The sequence below is a fragment of the Podarcis raffonei genome, chromosome 9 (genome assembly GCF_027172205.1).
Source record: "Podarcis raffonei isolate rPodRaf1 chromosome 9, rPodRaf1.pri, whole genome shotgun sequence".
Classification (NCBI taxonomy): Eukaryota; Metazoa; Chordata; class Lepidosauria; order Squamata; family Lacertidae; genus Podarcis; species Podarcis raffonei.
In genome coordinates this window covers 59,865,356-59,881,203 of record NC_070610.1, presented here as the reverse complement: position 1 = coordinate 59,881,203, position 15,848 = coordinate 59,865,356, and the positions used below count along the sequence as shown (strand labels likewise).

At 42.1% G+C, this 15,848-nt stretch overlaps 1 protein-coding gene across 2 annotated transcripts in view; it reads right to left on the bottom strand.

Annotated features, from left to right (window-relative positions):
• Positions 1 to 15,848, bottom strand: part of EMCN (endomucin) — a 37,996-nt gene that overhangs the window by 21,856 nt on the left and 292 nt on the right. Inside the window, exons 2-4 of one of the 2 annotated variants that reach the window (XM_053403966.1) lie at positions 5,204 to 5,245; positions 4,494 to 4,523; positions 3,004 to 3,057 (exon numbers count right to left, since the gene is read on the bottom strand). In XM_053403966.1, coding sequence (XP_053259941.1) covers positions 3,004 to 3,057; positions 4,494 to 4,523; positions 5,204 to 5,245 — 126 coding nt within the window. Of the gene's footprint in view, positions 1 to 3,003; positions 3,058 to 4,493; positions 4,546 to 5,203; positions 5,246 to 15,848 lie in introns of those variants that run through there. The other variant, XM_053403967.1, reaches the window with a different exon arrangement.

Sequence of the window (15,848 nt, the reverse complement as noted above, 5' to 3'; positions counted from 1 at the left end):
ATCTGCAACACACTTATGGTTTATTGCTAACACTGCTTATGAAAAGACAACAGAACTCCCAGCATTCCATGCTGTTTACTTTCCGTGTTCCTGATGCAGCTCCAAGCCATTGTCTGCATATGTAAATGACACTCCTGTTGATCCAGATGTGTGATTATTCACTTCCTGTGGCTATACCTGAGACTATATAAACATCCCTGTCACAGACAGAAATATTGTCCAAAGAGAAAGAACAAGGAATTCAGGTCTAATTTTTGTTGCCCTGTAGGGATGTCAGAAAATTCACATGAAAATGAAACTGGGAGTGAAAATTGACGGTGTCCACACATTCATGTTCATTATTTCATTAGTCATGTTCATTCATTTCAATAGGTCTTCCCTGCGTAAACTTAGCTGAATGCCACCCAATGTAAATCACATAAGTTATGTAATTTTGCCACAGTGGACCAACTTCACCCACTCCTTGTCGATGACGTACTTTATTTCTGTTTCAGGATGCTTCTCAGGGACTTCTTCCCTTAAGTTGACATGAATAGCATAGTTTTGGGCAGAAGATGGAACTGCTGTGAAATGGGAGCAGTGCTGCATGTGGCAATCACAGAATGGAATGGAAAATGCTGTTTTCCTAAATCCCCATTTCTATTAAAGCTTTGCACAGTCAGGTGCTCTATGATTTCAACTCCACATGATGAAATCACTGTTTACATGTTCTAGAAAGCATATGGGGATTTTAATTTGAGGGGGGAAACATGGAAGTGCAGTAAATTGTGCCCATATTACATGGGTGTTCATTGATTCATAGCATCCCCCCCCATGATTAAAAAAATAATTGTTGTTTTAAATACCCACATAAACAGTAGAGCAGCTTTGAAGTCAGAGCTACTGAGAAAGCTACCTCCATCTACAGCTTCCATTTTTGCCCTCCTTTTCTGTCGCTGACTCTTGCAATAGCTCTGGGCTTCTCTATAAAGCAGGAATGATGATATTATTACCCACTTATGTTGCAGAGGAGTTGCAAAAAATGAATTAGCAAATGCCGCTAAAGCGTTTTTGAAAATGAAAAAAGTGTTCACCTTCATCAGAGTGCAGCTCTTCAAAGGGAAAACACAGCCTCACTCCTAGACAGTGGCACAGAATTAATCACTTCAAGAAGAGTAAATGGCACTCTGAGGAAATCATTCCAAACATGATTTGCTTTTTTACTGCCACACTGTTCCGGATGCCAGTGCATGCTTTCCCTTTAAACTGGGGTGTGTGTGTGTGTGTGTATGTATGCAGTTCCCTTCCCTTCTTATGCTAGCAGCGTTAAGTGTCTAAGACTCAGAAGGGAATAAGATACTGGGAAAGTCAACTAAAATGATAGGGTTGAGCCAAATATTCCCATCAAAGGTATGAAGATCATCTAAAAAGAAGAGGGCTTGATTAGCAGTGGTAGCCCAGTTACCGAATGGCCTCCCCAAAGGGCTTCACCTAGTACCAACCCCACCATCATTTAGATATTAAACTGAAACATTTTAATAGATTTTACTGATTTACAGTACAATCCTATAAGCTAAGCGGGACTTATTCCCAGGCAAGTCTGCATAGGATTTCAGCCTTAACTGTGCATGTTCTAGCTGGTTTGCTGTTGTTTGTTTGTTTTTGTTTAATGCTCTGCACCACCCCGATATCGAAAGTCAGGATGAACATGTTTTACACTAGTAAATAAATACATCATCTCAATTATATCCTACCTTTCAACCATAATGCATTGGGTTTTCTCAGGTAGGTTTCCCAGACGGCCGCGGATCTGCTTAGTTCAGGAAGCGAGCTTATTCCAAGTCAGACCACAGGCCTCTCATGAACAGTACTGCCTACAATACTGTTGTCAGAGACCAGGCTGAGGAGTACAGCTCTGATGAGGAATCATGGGAATCTGCCCCCCCCCCACTGCTCCTGCCCAGGATCCAGAAGCTGCCCAGGAGCAATGGAACAGTACAGATTTGGAACAGTGGTTTGCAGAGGGGCATAGTTCTGAAGACAAAAGTTGGGAAGAACTTGGGTGGGGGGAGGTTGAACAGCTAAGTGAAGAAAAACAGGAAGAGAGAGAGCTAACACACTCTCTTTCGCTGGAAGGTGTCCAGCCTATCAGTCCAAGGTCAAGGAGAGCAGATAATGTGGCTACACAAAAAGCCCAGTGGTTGTGAGATCAGGTTGCAAGAAGCGGAAGTGACAAGGGGGGGAGTGGGTATAAACCTTTATTGGAACACCTTCATTCCGAGAATGGCTGTGTTCTTTTTTTGCTGTGATCATTAAAGACTCTTTAAATGGTAAGTGACTCTTTTTGCTTTGTCCTGCTTATCTACGGCCAAGGGGGGGGGGAGCCGAGTCCCCAAAGCCTGACAACTGTCTAAGCTTGGGTCCCTCCACAGATGTTGTTGAACTACAACCCACATCAGCCCTGACCATTGTAACCAGCATGGATGGGAATGATGGGAGTTGTAGGTCAACAGCAGCAGCAATAATAATTATTAATCATAATCTAATTCCACATCCACACCCTACATTTGAAGCAGTATTATGCTACTTTAAACAGTCATGATTTCTCCCAAAGGATCCTGGAAGCTGCTGTTTGCTAAAGATGATGACAGTCATTAGGAAACCCTATTCTCTTAATAGGTGTACAGTTTCCAGAGTGGTTTAACAATCAATCCTGCTTCCCAGACAACTGGAAATGATACCTCTGGTAGGACAGGAGGGGTCTTAGCACCCTTAATGAGCTACAGCTCCCATAATTCTTTGGAACTGTTAAAGTGGTATAGCAGTGCTTTAAATGTATGGTGCAGATGTGGCCAAGATATAGAATGTGTTCTTCAAACTTCACTGTAACTCACTTTCACAGTCAAACAGGGTTTTATGTACAGCACCCCATGCGGAAAGCATCTGATATGGATTAATCAAAGAGCAGAAGCTAGAAGAAGAAAATCACATGCAAAAAAATAATTCAAATGTTGAAGAAATTACCTGCAGTTTCAGCTTTGCTTGTGGTCCTGGAAGAGGAAGAGGTTTCTTGGCTTGCTATGAGGAAGGGTAAAGTAAAGCAAAATGAGTTTAACTATTAAAAACAACCTAGTCTGCTTGAGGGAAAGGAGAAGGTTCAGATATGTTGACCGATGGTCTTTTGGAACATGGTAATATCTCATGGCAATATATGCTGCATTTCAAATAAAAGTTACCTGAAAGCATATTTCAAATATACCATGCCAAATGTTCCATCTCGCAGCATTGCCTGTCCCTTTTGTGCTTGTATTAGGAGATGAAGAGAGCGGTTTTGGTATATGAAACCGTTGTCTTTACTGCTTTAATATACCTTTTAAAAAATAAAATAAAATCTATTCTCTTCCTGAGCTCAGCCAGGCATTTGACAATTTTTATTGGCCTCTGAAGTTACAATACCCTTCAATTTTGCTGTACTTTATTTGAGAAGTAAAGGTCTTCATACCATGATACTTGAGGGACAAGCTATTCCTGCACACAAATCATGATTTAAGTAGAGAACCTGGTTTTTTAAAATTTGGAAAAGTAGCCCCAGGAAGAAGATCTTAGTGACTGGACAGATCTATTTGAGAGAAAGTGTTCCCTAAGATATCCTAGTTAACTGCAAATTGGTATCAGCTTTATTATGAAAATATGAATGGTGGGTGTGAGTGCAAGCTTCAAAATTCACTTCTGGATTCTTGATCATTATCTAAAGCAGGGTTGGGTGAACTGCCAACCTATAAGATCAGCTTCCCACCCACAAACCCAAATACTAGCTGTATCAAAATGTAAAAAGGGCATATATACACTTAGAATGAAAGAACAAAGCATCTCTTGGCCCAAGACTTTGTCTTCAGTACTAGAAATGAGGTCATAGTTCTTTCACAAAAAAATCCTAGTCCCCCACCTCACAAATTAGAAGCCTAATTTGGGGAGAAAGGCTGGTGCTATTTTTGAACCACTGGGAGTCAGATGTTATTGGTGATTAACTACAAATAACCTAGAGATTTACAAATAGTACCTTCTGCCTGGACCTTATCTGGAGATAAGGACTGGTTGCAAGTCAGAAGGCAGACAAGTGAGCTTCGTGGAATCAAGGTTAGTGGGGCAGTGCCCATTTGCCCTTATGGACTCCATTGCCCTATCGTGCTTCACTTTTGAATATTATATCTCCTCTTGCATTGGATTCCTCTGACCTACACAGTAAGGAGCCTCCCTTTTACATGTACTATAACACTAATCTCCAACTTCTCCACACACACACATATATCCATTTCGATCTGAAATGGAAACCATGAAGCAAAGTCCTTGCAAATGTATGCAATGGAAACCAAATGCAAAGGCGTTTAACCCAATCGAGTGGATCCTTCAATGGACACTGAAGTAAGCTAAAAACGATTGTTTACATGAATTAGTATAAATGATATGCCGTGACTTTAAAATTCCAGATGATTATATACAATTATATAGCTTACCTGCAGTTGCTGAGATAGTTGTGGTTGATCCTGTACAAATAACATTAAGCATTCATTGTGGTGATTTATCTTGCAGTTCAGATTAATGTTACACTAAACAGCCATCTTAATAATAATTGTTGAGAAGGGATTTCATAAGGCAGGGGACCTATGCTAAAGGAAGGTTGTGGGAGCGTAAAAGGAATACCTGGAGAAATAAAACAAACTAACAGACAGGATCAATGATGATATGAGCACCCCAGGTTGCAAGAACAAGGGTTTCTGAAAGTTAGTGACCCCCTGGAGTTCTGACAATCCTTGGGAATGACAGAGGAGGCAAGGTATTACATATTTACTATTACTATTACTCCTGCTATTTACATTATACCCTGCTTAAGGTGATGTATATATGGTTCTCTCCTCACTCTTTTATCCCCACAACAACTCTCTGAAGTAGGTTGGGAAGAGATAGTGAATACTCACCCTGGGCACGAGAAGCGATTTAAACCAGATCTTTCTGATCTTAGCCTGACACTGTAACCACTAAGCTGACTGCACTGGCTCTCATGCACCATCATAGTTAAGCCCAGAATCAGCAGGGACCCATGATGTGCTTTGCTGATAAACAGCAACAAGGAAGAAGTTGCTTTTTCTGGAACAAAGCCACTCTAATGTATGGGCCTGTTCTCAAGAGATGGTTAAAAATAAGACAATAAAGGGTTGTTGCTTACCAGGAGTTGTTTGGGCCTTGCTGGTTGTTGTATTCATGTCTCCTGAAGATTTAAAAACACACACACATAAGTATGAGTGTTAATCATTGTTCTCAACAATCTCTGTCAAATGAAGAATTAGCACTTAGAGGCAATGCCATGGAAGCAGAAGTCATTCTGCTGAGCAGCTGTTTGAACAGTTGGTAATGCTTTCCTTTGATGGTTTATTGATTAACCTTTTCTGTTATAGCTCATCACTTATTTAATGGTATAAGGCACTACCATTCCAATCACCATTTGGATGCATTTCCCTGTTATCTACCAGTACTAGAATGTGTTTGGGGCAGCTTGTTCATTTTGGGGGAAAATTTTTACAACTTTGATCTTTTCCATCCTCCTTTCGTTAAAATGTGGGCAGTTACTAGTTGTGTTTTGCTGATATTCCTTACTGAAATTATAATGATTTCACAGCTACAGTAGGAGATACCAGGTTTGTAATTTTAGGAAAAGACCAGTTTGCAGAAAGAGCAATAGTTTGCTTCCTCTTTATGAAAATTGTACTCTCTCTCTTTTTCTTCTCCAAAGCAGGAACAGGAATTGGCTGGTGCCTTTAAGTGGAAGCTTTTTCCTGGACTTGCACCTATAAGCAGAAGTCGATAGCATGGCTGCATAGCCAAAAGAAGCTAGGCTAAATATATGGAGAGCTGGGCTTCGTATAATTTCTTTCCAGTAAATAGACTTAAGTGCCCCTGTTCTCAACACATTGACTTTGCTGTGCAAGGGGTCAATCCACTATGAAAAGCTTAATTATATGGCAGTTATTACAGTGTGAAAAGCAAATTATAGTAGCAAACCCAGACACAGAAAAAAGCCATTGCCAGTGATGACAGGTCTGAATTTTTCGGTGCAAATGTGCAATGTAAATTGCAATCCTTATTGCAGAAAATATATAGCAGCACAGGAGGAGATGTTTGGGGAAATCACATAGGCAGAGAAAATTATGTGACATTCGAACCATCTTATTACTTTATGAATGGATGAAAAGGCTGGTTTGCATCTATAGAAGAAGCTGAAGTTTATAGGATTTTAAGCAACTTTAGTTGTGAACCTCTCCCTTCAAGAGCGTGTCATTTCAGAGACTTTGTTTATTGTTAAGGCCCCTGATTTGTTGGGGGGCAATTTTTAAGTTCACATTTTAATAGCTTATTTACTCTTAAATGATGTGTAGGGCAATCCTGTGTATATTTCTCTGGATAAAGTCACATTCAGTAAGATGGGGGTTGCTCTCTGGTAAATGTAGACAGGATTGCAACCTAGAGGTAGAGATGTAAGAAGGCAGCAATTCCTGTTCCAACCTATATTCATCACAATCGGTGCTGTTTCTGGTCTGCTGCAGTTCAGTTTCTTCCAATATTGCATTATTCATCTCACTGTCCACTATGTAATGTAAATTACATAAATTAAGTATTTATGTAACTTCTATAAAGGTAAAGGGACCCCTGACCATTAGGTCCAGTTGTGACCGACTCTGGGGTTGCGGTGCTCATCTTGCTTTATTGGCCGAGGGAGCCAGCGTACAGCTTCTGGGTCATGTGGCCAGCGTGACTAAGCTGCTTCTGGTGAACTAGAGCAACACACGGAAACACTGTTTACCTTCCCGCAGGAGCTGTACCTCTCTACTTGCACTTTGCCGTGCTTTTGAACTGCTAGGTTGGCAGGAGCAGGTATCAAGCAACGGGAGCTCACCCCGTTGTGGGGATTCAAACCGCCGACCTTCTGATCAGCAAGTCCTAGGCTCTGTGGTTTAACCCACAGCGCCACCCGCATCCCTATGTAAATTCTATAACTTACATTAATTTCAATGTAAAGAGAACATCAAAGTAGAAAAAACCCCTTAGTTAATTATGTATGAACTTAAAACAATTATATCAATGAATATCAATCGTAGCCACTTGACTGATTTCCATTTCTAACTACAAATGTAAACTGCAGATGTGAACACACAGACTACAGCAATGTCTTTTTCTTTTGCATAATTCTCTGATATCTCTACCTGAAGCTTTCTGCCCTGTTTCCCTATCTTATCAGGATTACTATTTATGTCAGTAGCCCTTTCCTATAGGTAGTGAAGAAATGGGCAGGTCTTTCGAAAACGTGGTCCCCACTTCAGCCAGGACACATCCTGTGCAATGAGATCTGCAGATGAAGGACGGTATGCAAATTTAATAAATAATAATAGTAGTAAGAAAGTGAAAGCTAGCCATTTACTCTCCCAGTGGTGCCAGTTGGATTAGGTGCCTCAGAGTGGACCAGAGGGAGAATTTTACTCCTCTGGTCCACTCAAGAGCTCCAAATAAAGCTCTCCGTCCATGATGAAGAGCAAGGATGATGAGGAGCAAGCAGATGACAAAGAGCAAGGATGAGGGAAGGGGGCTTCCAAGAGGGGCTTCATATTGTAAATGGGTGGTTGGCAACACACACACACTCACAGAGAAAGAGAGAGAGATTTTCCCTGGAAAGGGTAGATCTGGAATGGAATGGTCTGGGGAGGAATAGGGTTGGCATTTTGATGTCAGCAGTATTGTGTGGATGCTGCACAAAACCCCAACAACAATTGCACACATGAGCAGCAGAGTCAACAATGAATGTCTGTCTAGGAGCATTCACAGAGTGGTTACCAACAAGTCAGCTATTTTGCTTAGGGATGGGACTAATCCTTTAATCCAGGTGAGAGGAACCTGTGGTCTTCCAGATGTTGCTGAGCTGCAACTCCCATCAGCCCCAGCAAGCATGGCCAATGACCAGGGATGACCAGGGCTCCTCATGCCTGCTTTAATTCAAGAGTGGTTCCCCCAGATGTTGCTGGACTGTATGTATGTATGTACATATGTATGTATGTATGTATCTAGAAGGCTCATGTTGGGGAAGGCTGTCATAGGAATATAGGACGCTGTCTTATTCTGAGTCAGACCAATGGTCCTCTAGCTACACTGACTGGATGCAGCTATTCCGGGTTTTAGATAGGGGTCTCCCCAGCCCTACCTGGAGATGCCGGGGATTGAACTTGGGACCTTCCACTTGCAAGGCAGATGCTCTATCCACTGAGCTATGGCCCTTCCCCTCATTTGTTCCCCTTATTTGTTACAGTGATATTTCTCCCCCAGCCTGTGCTTTTCGGATATCCCTTTAGCTGCAACAGCTTCATCTTTTCAAGCATTGAGAGGAAAGGCTCTCTTGGGCTGGATTCGGCAGGGATTTGCCATCCCTGGTGGAAGTGACTAGCAACATTCCCACGGAAAGCTTCGTGTGGGAGTCCGTCTCTGTTCCCTGATCCCAATGCAGTCACTTCCAGGAATGTGTCAGGGGGAGAAGTGCGGTGAGGGTGTGGCTGCAGGGAGTGTGTGAAAGATAACAGGATATGCTAAAAATATGAGCATTACAGCCGCAGCTGCAAGGTCAAGCTAGCAACACACCGAGATATGACCGAATAATGTAAAAAGAACACCGCCCATCGTTTGCTACACAACAGAAGAGCTGTTCCCCCACCCCATCCGCTGACTTCTCTTACATGTGCAAATCTGTTCATTTTGGTTCTTCTTCGTTTCTCCCACCAACCCACTCTTTAGCTAGGTTCTAAATTTCTACATCAGTTTGTGGCATTTACTCTCCCCCCCCCAAAGTTCCTCATGAAATTCCAACCGCATTTTAGTGCAAACGTTTCCTAATATACATGTTTTCAATGCACTTTTGCCTCATGCACACATTTTAGCAAAGCATGTTGCATGTTGTTTGCACTAATATATACATTTCTGTGCACACGTTGCCCTATATCATGCATTTTTGTACAAAATTTGGAGAAGTGAGAATTTCAAAGGATGGCTGTGTTTTGATTGGCAAATGGTTTCAGAACGTGTCAGTTAGTAGAAATGATAGGGCTGCCTTTACCTAACAGCTTCTCTGCTGAATTCCTCCACACCATCACACAGACATGTTTGCGGATAAGGCAACCTTTCTCCATATGAGGAACAGTTAGTGTGAACTGAGGTAGCATGTCAGGAGTTATTACTGTGGTTCCAACTGCATTCCCCCCCCTCCCCAAGATGGCTGCCCACTCCTGTTTACAGACTTATTTATGCTCAGTTTTCTCCAGAAAGTGAAAACTTGAGTCTAAAGTTTAGTGGCTGCTTGGACAAAGAGGTGATCTTTGGGCTCAAGTGTTCTGGCTTGTCCCCATGATTGAGGGGGCCCAGGCCATGTGACATGCTGATATCACTCACGTATGCCATGCGACATGCTGATGTGTTGTCCACATGCTGCATGGCTTGTGTGAGTGACGCAAGCATGCCATGCAGTGTGTGTGAGTGATGTGAGCATGTTGCATGTTGTGCATGCCCAGCATGTGCACAGTCATCGTGGAATATTGATGGGGCTCAGCCCTCTCCCTGAATTTTTTGGGAGGGTCCTCAGCTTCTCGGCTCCCCAGATGGCACCCCTGTCTGGGCTCCTGCTGTGACTGCCATTAAAATGAGTCTTTGAACAACATATGTACTATACTGGGCAAGAGACTTTGGGTATAATATCCAACTAACAGCATGGGAGAAGTTATGGAATTGGGATTTAAAATTCACAGCATGTTACATGTTGAAAGAATTTTTTTATGAACATGATGTATTTAACTGGTATTTAACTCCTAGCAAATTAGTAGAAAACGTGATCAAATGTATGCTGGAAATGTAAGGAAAAAGAAGGTACCTTTTATCATATGTGGTGGAAATGTAAGGTAGTAAAAAGAATTTTGGGAAATGATATATAATGAGTTGAAAAAAATGTTTAAAGTAACCTTTCCTTTAACCCCCCCCCCCCGAAGCCTTCCTTTTAGGAATTCTAGGTGCCGAAATCCCAAGGGAGCAGATAAGACTATTTATGTATGTGACCACGGCTGCATGGATGTTATTGGCCCAGAGATGGAAAGAAGATGAAGTCCCAACCAGAGAAGAATGACAGATCAAGTTTATGGATTATGCCGAAATGGCCAAAATGACCAGAAGAATCAGAAATCAGGAAGACCAAGATTTTAATAAGGAATGGGAAAAAATCATAACTTATCTTAGAAACCATTGTAAACAGTTAAAATCGTTAGTAGGATTGGAATATCACTTGTAGTGTAATGGTGAGTTTTGGACACAATGGAGAGGTAAAAGATTCTGGATTATCATAAAAGATGCAGGAAGAAATGATTAACAATAGGACCCACAAAGGGGAGGAGGTAAGTCAAGGAGATTCCTTGGAATCTTGTTTTTATGTTGTAAGTTGGACATGTGACAGTAAAATTTTAATTTGAAAAACCAAATAATTTTTTTAAAAAAAGAACAATGTATGTACAAAGTGCTCTGAGTGTGTATGAACAGCTGCATCACGCGTCAAAATATCCTAGATCAGGGGAAGGGAATGTTACTGTCAGGCGGCATCTCTGCTTGTACACTTTTATGAAGTACATAGCTACAGGTTACATCAAAGGTTCTGGCTGCTAATCTGCAATGGGAAACCTCAGCACTCCTGCAGGGACCCACAGGGAAGACGGCAGCAAGGCAGATGCTCTACCATGGTCCTTCCCTTGTAAAGAAAGGAACGTAGGAACCTGCCTTACAAGAGTTCATCTACTGTTCTATCTAGTTTTTCTGGGACCTTCTGAATGCAAGCCAGACGTGTTGCCACTGAGCCATCACCCAGGTTAGTCTGGGTCCCGTCCCCCAAAGCTATGTACACAAATGTGGAATATGGCACGTTACAGGACACTGAAAATACACACCTAGAACTTCAAATCATCCAGATGATGATTACATGTGAGGAGCCTTTGGTAGAAGATAGCTAAATGATGCAACAAAGTAATGTCTGATGGATGTCAATGCGGTAGGAAGGACCACAGGTTGGTGACAGAGCATATGCTTTGCAAACCAAAGGTGCAAGTTCAGTCTCTGATACCGCCACAGAAAAATACCAAGTAGCAAAGAAGGGGAAGGTGTATGTTTGAGACCCTGGAGAGCTGATGCCAGAGCAGGCTGTATTGAGCTGGGTGAACAAAGAGTATGAGGCAGCTCCTGACATTGCTTTGCTTTGCCCTCCTGAAAGAAAAAGGGTTCCATTGCATAATGAATCCAAACTCTTGACATTATCACCCTCTCTCCCCCGCCCCCACTGAACTCCTACGACCTATACTGAAATTTATTTTGATGGATTGTCAGGGCTCTCTCTTCTTAATTAAACTCGCAGAAAGATAAGCTGCCTGAAATTCTTGGGCAGCAGGGATGAGCAGCCTTGTTGAAGGAGCAGAAGGGGCACTTCCACCACAGTCTCTTGCGCTGAACAGCATTCTCTGTGTGCAACTAGTCCCCTCAGCAAAGAATCACTTGTTGTTTTCGTATAAAAGATCTACTTGTTCAGGTGAGCACACTTTGGCCAGCCCAAAGGATTATGGTAAAGCCATTTCAAAAGCTGTGGAGTGCTCTTTTTTGTGATATCTGGAGAGGCAGACTTAGGCTGAGGGGAAAAAACAACAACACCAAACTCACCAGATGCCCTAACCTGGGATTTAGCCTCGTTCTTGTGCACTGGAGTCGTGTGTTTTCAGGACCCAGCCTATTCTTGTGACAGTAACCTAATTTAACTGTTTTTAATTCTGAATTTTAAATTATTATGCCCATTTTGGGCCCTGTGCTCTTGTGCGATTTCAGGATGCAATCTCATCCCCGAAAAGTACTTTTCCCAGGGCCACGATCTCGTACAGGACACATGACTTGCATGGGAATGCGGCCCCAGAAGATGGCATCCTGGTTTTTCCCTGCGCCGCGTTGGAAGGTGTGGACTTGGTATCAGGCAGCTTCCTACATTTTTTATGCGGCCACTTAGAATAAAATGGCAGAGATAACAGCCTGCTGCATGCAGAGCTTTGTAAAGGAAGCCCATGCTTGTAAAAAGCATCTAGTAGAATGTTACACATGGCCATTAAAAGGTAAAGGCACCCCTGACCATTAGGTCCAGTCGTGGTCGACTCTGGTGTTGCGGCGCTCATCTTGCTTTATTGGCCGAGGGAGCCAGCGTACAGCTTCCAGGTCATGTGGCCAGCATGACTAAGCCGCTTCTGATGAACCAGAGCAGCGCACGGAAACACCGTTTACCTTCCTGCCGGAGTGGTACCTATTTATCTACTTGCACTTTGACGTCGCAGGGATTCGAACTGCTGACCGTCTGATCGGCAAGTCCTGTTTAACCCACAGCACCACACATGGCTATTACTGATGATCAAAAGCAATGACTTGTGGGGATGCAGTTGGGTCACCCATTCTTAGCAGGGTGTGCCCTTTCTCAATATGACTGGGCTGAGAAGCCCAGCTAAGGATGACAATTTCAAAAAAACCCCACAAAGCATCAGAAGGCCAAAAACCAAAGTAGGATGGAAACTAGATAAAGGGAAATGGGATGACCATTACTCAGAGCAATGGGGTGGGTTTTTATTTTTGTTAAACAGTCATAGCATTCATTTAAATGGAATATCACCCAAAATAACCATGCGGTGAGCCCCATTACATCAGCCTGCAATGAAGAGAGAGAGAGTGAGAGTAGCTAAATCCCTTGGCATTCAAGACATATAAATTGAAAACCTTGATTGGACAAAGCTGTGGAAAATATAGTCAAAGGAGGAATATGTGTGTATGTATGTGTGTATTTATATATATATATACTGCCTTTCAAAGAGCTGGATAATATGCCTAAGTAGGTCAGGTCATTTTAATCTCTAATTAATGAAAAATATGGAAGATGCTACTAGGTCAACACAAATAGGATTAGGGTAATTGTGTGAATGGTTTTGCTTATTAGAAGCATGTCTTAAGGACTGGATTATTTCTAAAGTAGTTTTAATCTTGCTCTAATTTATGCCAACAAGGAAGAGAAGAACTGAGGACAATGGTTACTAATTGCTAGGGGCATTGTCCACACAATTTAGATATCTTTATGTACAATTAGGGATGGGGTATGTATTTGCAAGGGACGCGGGTAGTGCTGTGGGTTAAACCAAGAAGTGGCTTAGTCATGCTGGCCACATGACCCAGAAGCTGTACGCTGGCTCCCTTGGCCAATAAAGCGAGATGAGTGCCGCAACCCCAGAGTTGGTCACGACTGGACCTAATGGTCAGGGGTCCCTTTACCTTTATGTATTTGCAAAGGGGAAGGGGCTTGAAACTGCAATCCCCTCCATTCAAATAATAGCACAGGGGTGGGGAACTGGTTGTCCTACTGATGCTGTTGAACAACAACTCCCATCAGATCCAGTCAGCATGGTTAAAGGTCAGGGATGGTGGATGTTGTAGTCCGTCAACAACTGAAGAGTTCCAAGTTCTCCATCCTTGGCGTAGGCTGTTCGTTTTGGATGTGGGGTGTCATGAAACTCAGCATTAGGCAGTTTGGGTTAAGTCACTATCCAAAGTTGTCATTTGGCTACCCTTCCACTCTGAACTCAATTAGGAAGAAGCTCTAATGGAGAAGGCCTGCCCAGGCTGAAATATACCTCCCCAACCTGTAGTAATTACTCACCACTTTTGGGAGGGGGGGGAAAGGTGCAGCCATTGATTTGGAAGGAAGAGAGATACGTAGAAAATGAAGCATGGCCACAACAGGGGAGAGACATCAAGAACCAACAGGGGGCACTTTCCAGGTTGCAGTGGTGGGTGGTGGTGGGAATTAGATTTCATTTGTGTTTAAAGGTAAACCTATCTTTGCACTTGCTGAAACAATACATGAACCAACACAAGTCATCTTTCAAAAGCCATGCTTCTCTGAATTTTGCAATGCAGTTCTGCAGCCAAGTAACATGTACAAAAGTGCATATAATGGGGGGAATTGCTCAGCAAAAATGGTATACAGTGGTACCTTGGGTTACATATGCTTCAGGTTACAGACTCCGCTAACCCAGAAATAGTACCTCGGGTTAAGAACTTTGCTTCAGGATGAGAACAGAAATTGTGCTCTGGCGGCGCGGCGGCAGCCCCATTAGTTAAAGTGGTGCTTCAGGTTAAGAACAGTTTCAGGTTAAGAACAGACCTCCGGAACGAATTAAGTACTTAACCTGAGGTACCACTGGATTAGGCAAACTTGCATATAAACACATGTATATTGGCATAAATTTGCACTAAAATGCTTTTGATTTTTGATTTTTTTTTAACAAAGTAATAATGATAAATAAAAATAAGAATATGCACCCCACCCTCAAGACCATTCCACTGTAACTATCCAACCTCCCAAAATTTCAACACCTCTTGCGATGCTTTGACTTTTGCTTTTTTTAAAAAAGAGTTTGCAAACTGATGAGGAAATGTCGAAAGCTGAAGACTGGAAGAACTGAAATTGACCAATTTCCCCACCCCTGCTTTCTCATAACCAGGAGACCGAGCTCTTTCTGCTGCTATTGACTCCTTTCCATCTTGAATTGCAGAAGTCATACAACCCCTTCAAAGTTTAACCATGGCATCAGGGCTCCTTCTTCTAAATGCTGAGGGACACCAATTGGGCTCCAATGAGGATTTTCAGAGTGTATGCTGACATGACATGGGTTTGAAAGCAGATCTTTCAATGATGGTACCATTGGTGCCAACCTCCTTGTCAGCATTTTGAACAGCAGCGAGCCTGCCCAACAACATGGGTTATGCCACACTAAGCTTCTGTTTATTTCCATTCTAATGAGTAAGCTGAGGAAAAGACTTTGATCCAATACTTGTGATTACTTAGCAGCAGGCATTCGGCTACATGGTTAGTAACCATTCAATCAACTGGTCTATTTATAATATATCTGTGATAGGGTATAGACTTTGCATCTTTTTAAAGGAGACAACTGCACAAAACAGCACCTTCTGCAAAAACAACATTTCCTAGCGTCAAATGGAATTACTGTCTTTTCAAATAACAGCTCCAGTTGTTCTCTGGTTATCAGCCTTTGTTTTGCTTTAAAACTGAATACTGTAGACTGTAAAAAACACAACAATTCTGTACTACAGACTGCAAAAACTGATTGAATGATATACAATGGTTAGAATCCAAAGTTAAAATAAGAAAGAACCCTAGATCTGCATAGTCCCAATGATATCTCTCTGTTAATCTGTGTATTTATTTCTTATTCTCCATGTCCCTTTTCCTTCAAAATTAAAAAAGAACAAAATTAGAAAATGACACTGCAATAATGCAACACTCCCCTCTCAGTTTTACTCCTCTACCTGTTTCAATCTCCTTTGAACAATACTTACCACTCTTAACAGTACAAATATCTGCATGTGTATTCAGAAGCAATTTCTACTACCTTCAAAGACGCTTAGTTCCTAGTAAGTGTGCTTAGAAATGCAGCCTTATTCTTTGCTTGTAATAAAAGGTCTGATGGGGTTAATCTCCAGGAGGTATGATGTGTTCAAGGAGCTACCAGTTGTGGTGAATTAGGCTAAGTGATCATGCCTAAGGGCCTTATGCAATAGCTAAATAAATCAGATTTTTCTGCCCACTCTCAAATACTAGAGCTCCAGAAGAGCTGACCAGCAAGAGATATTATTCTCTGAATACACTGAGATCCATAAGAAATAACCTTCTTCCTTCCTTCTCTAGTCATGCAATCAGCCAGTCCATGCAT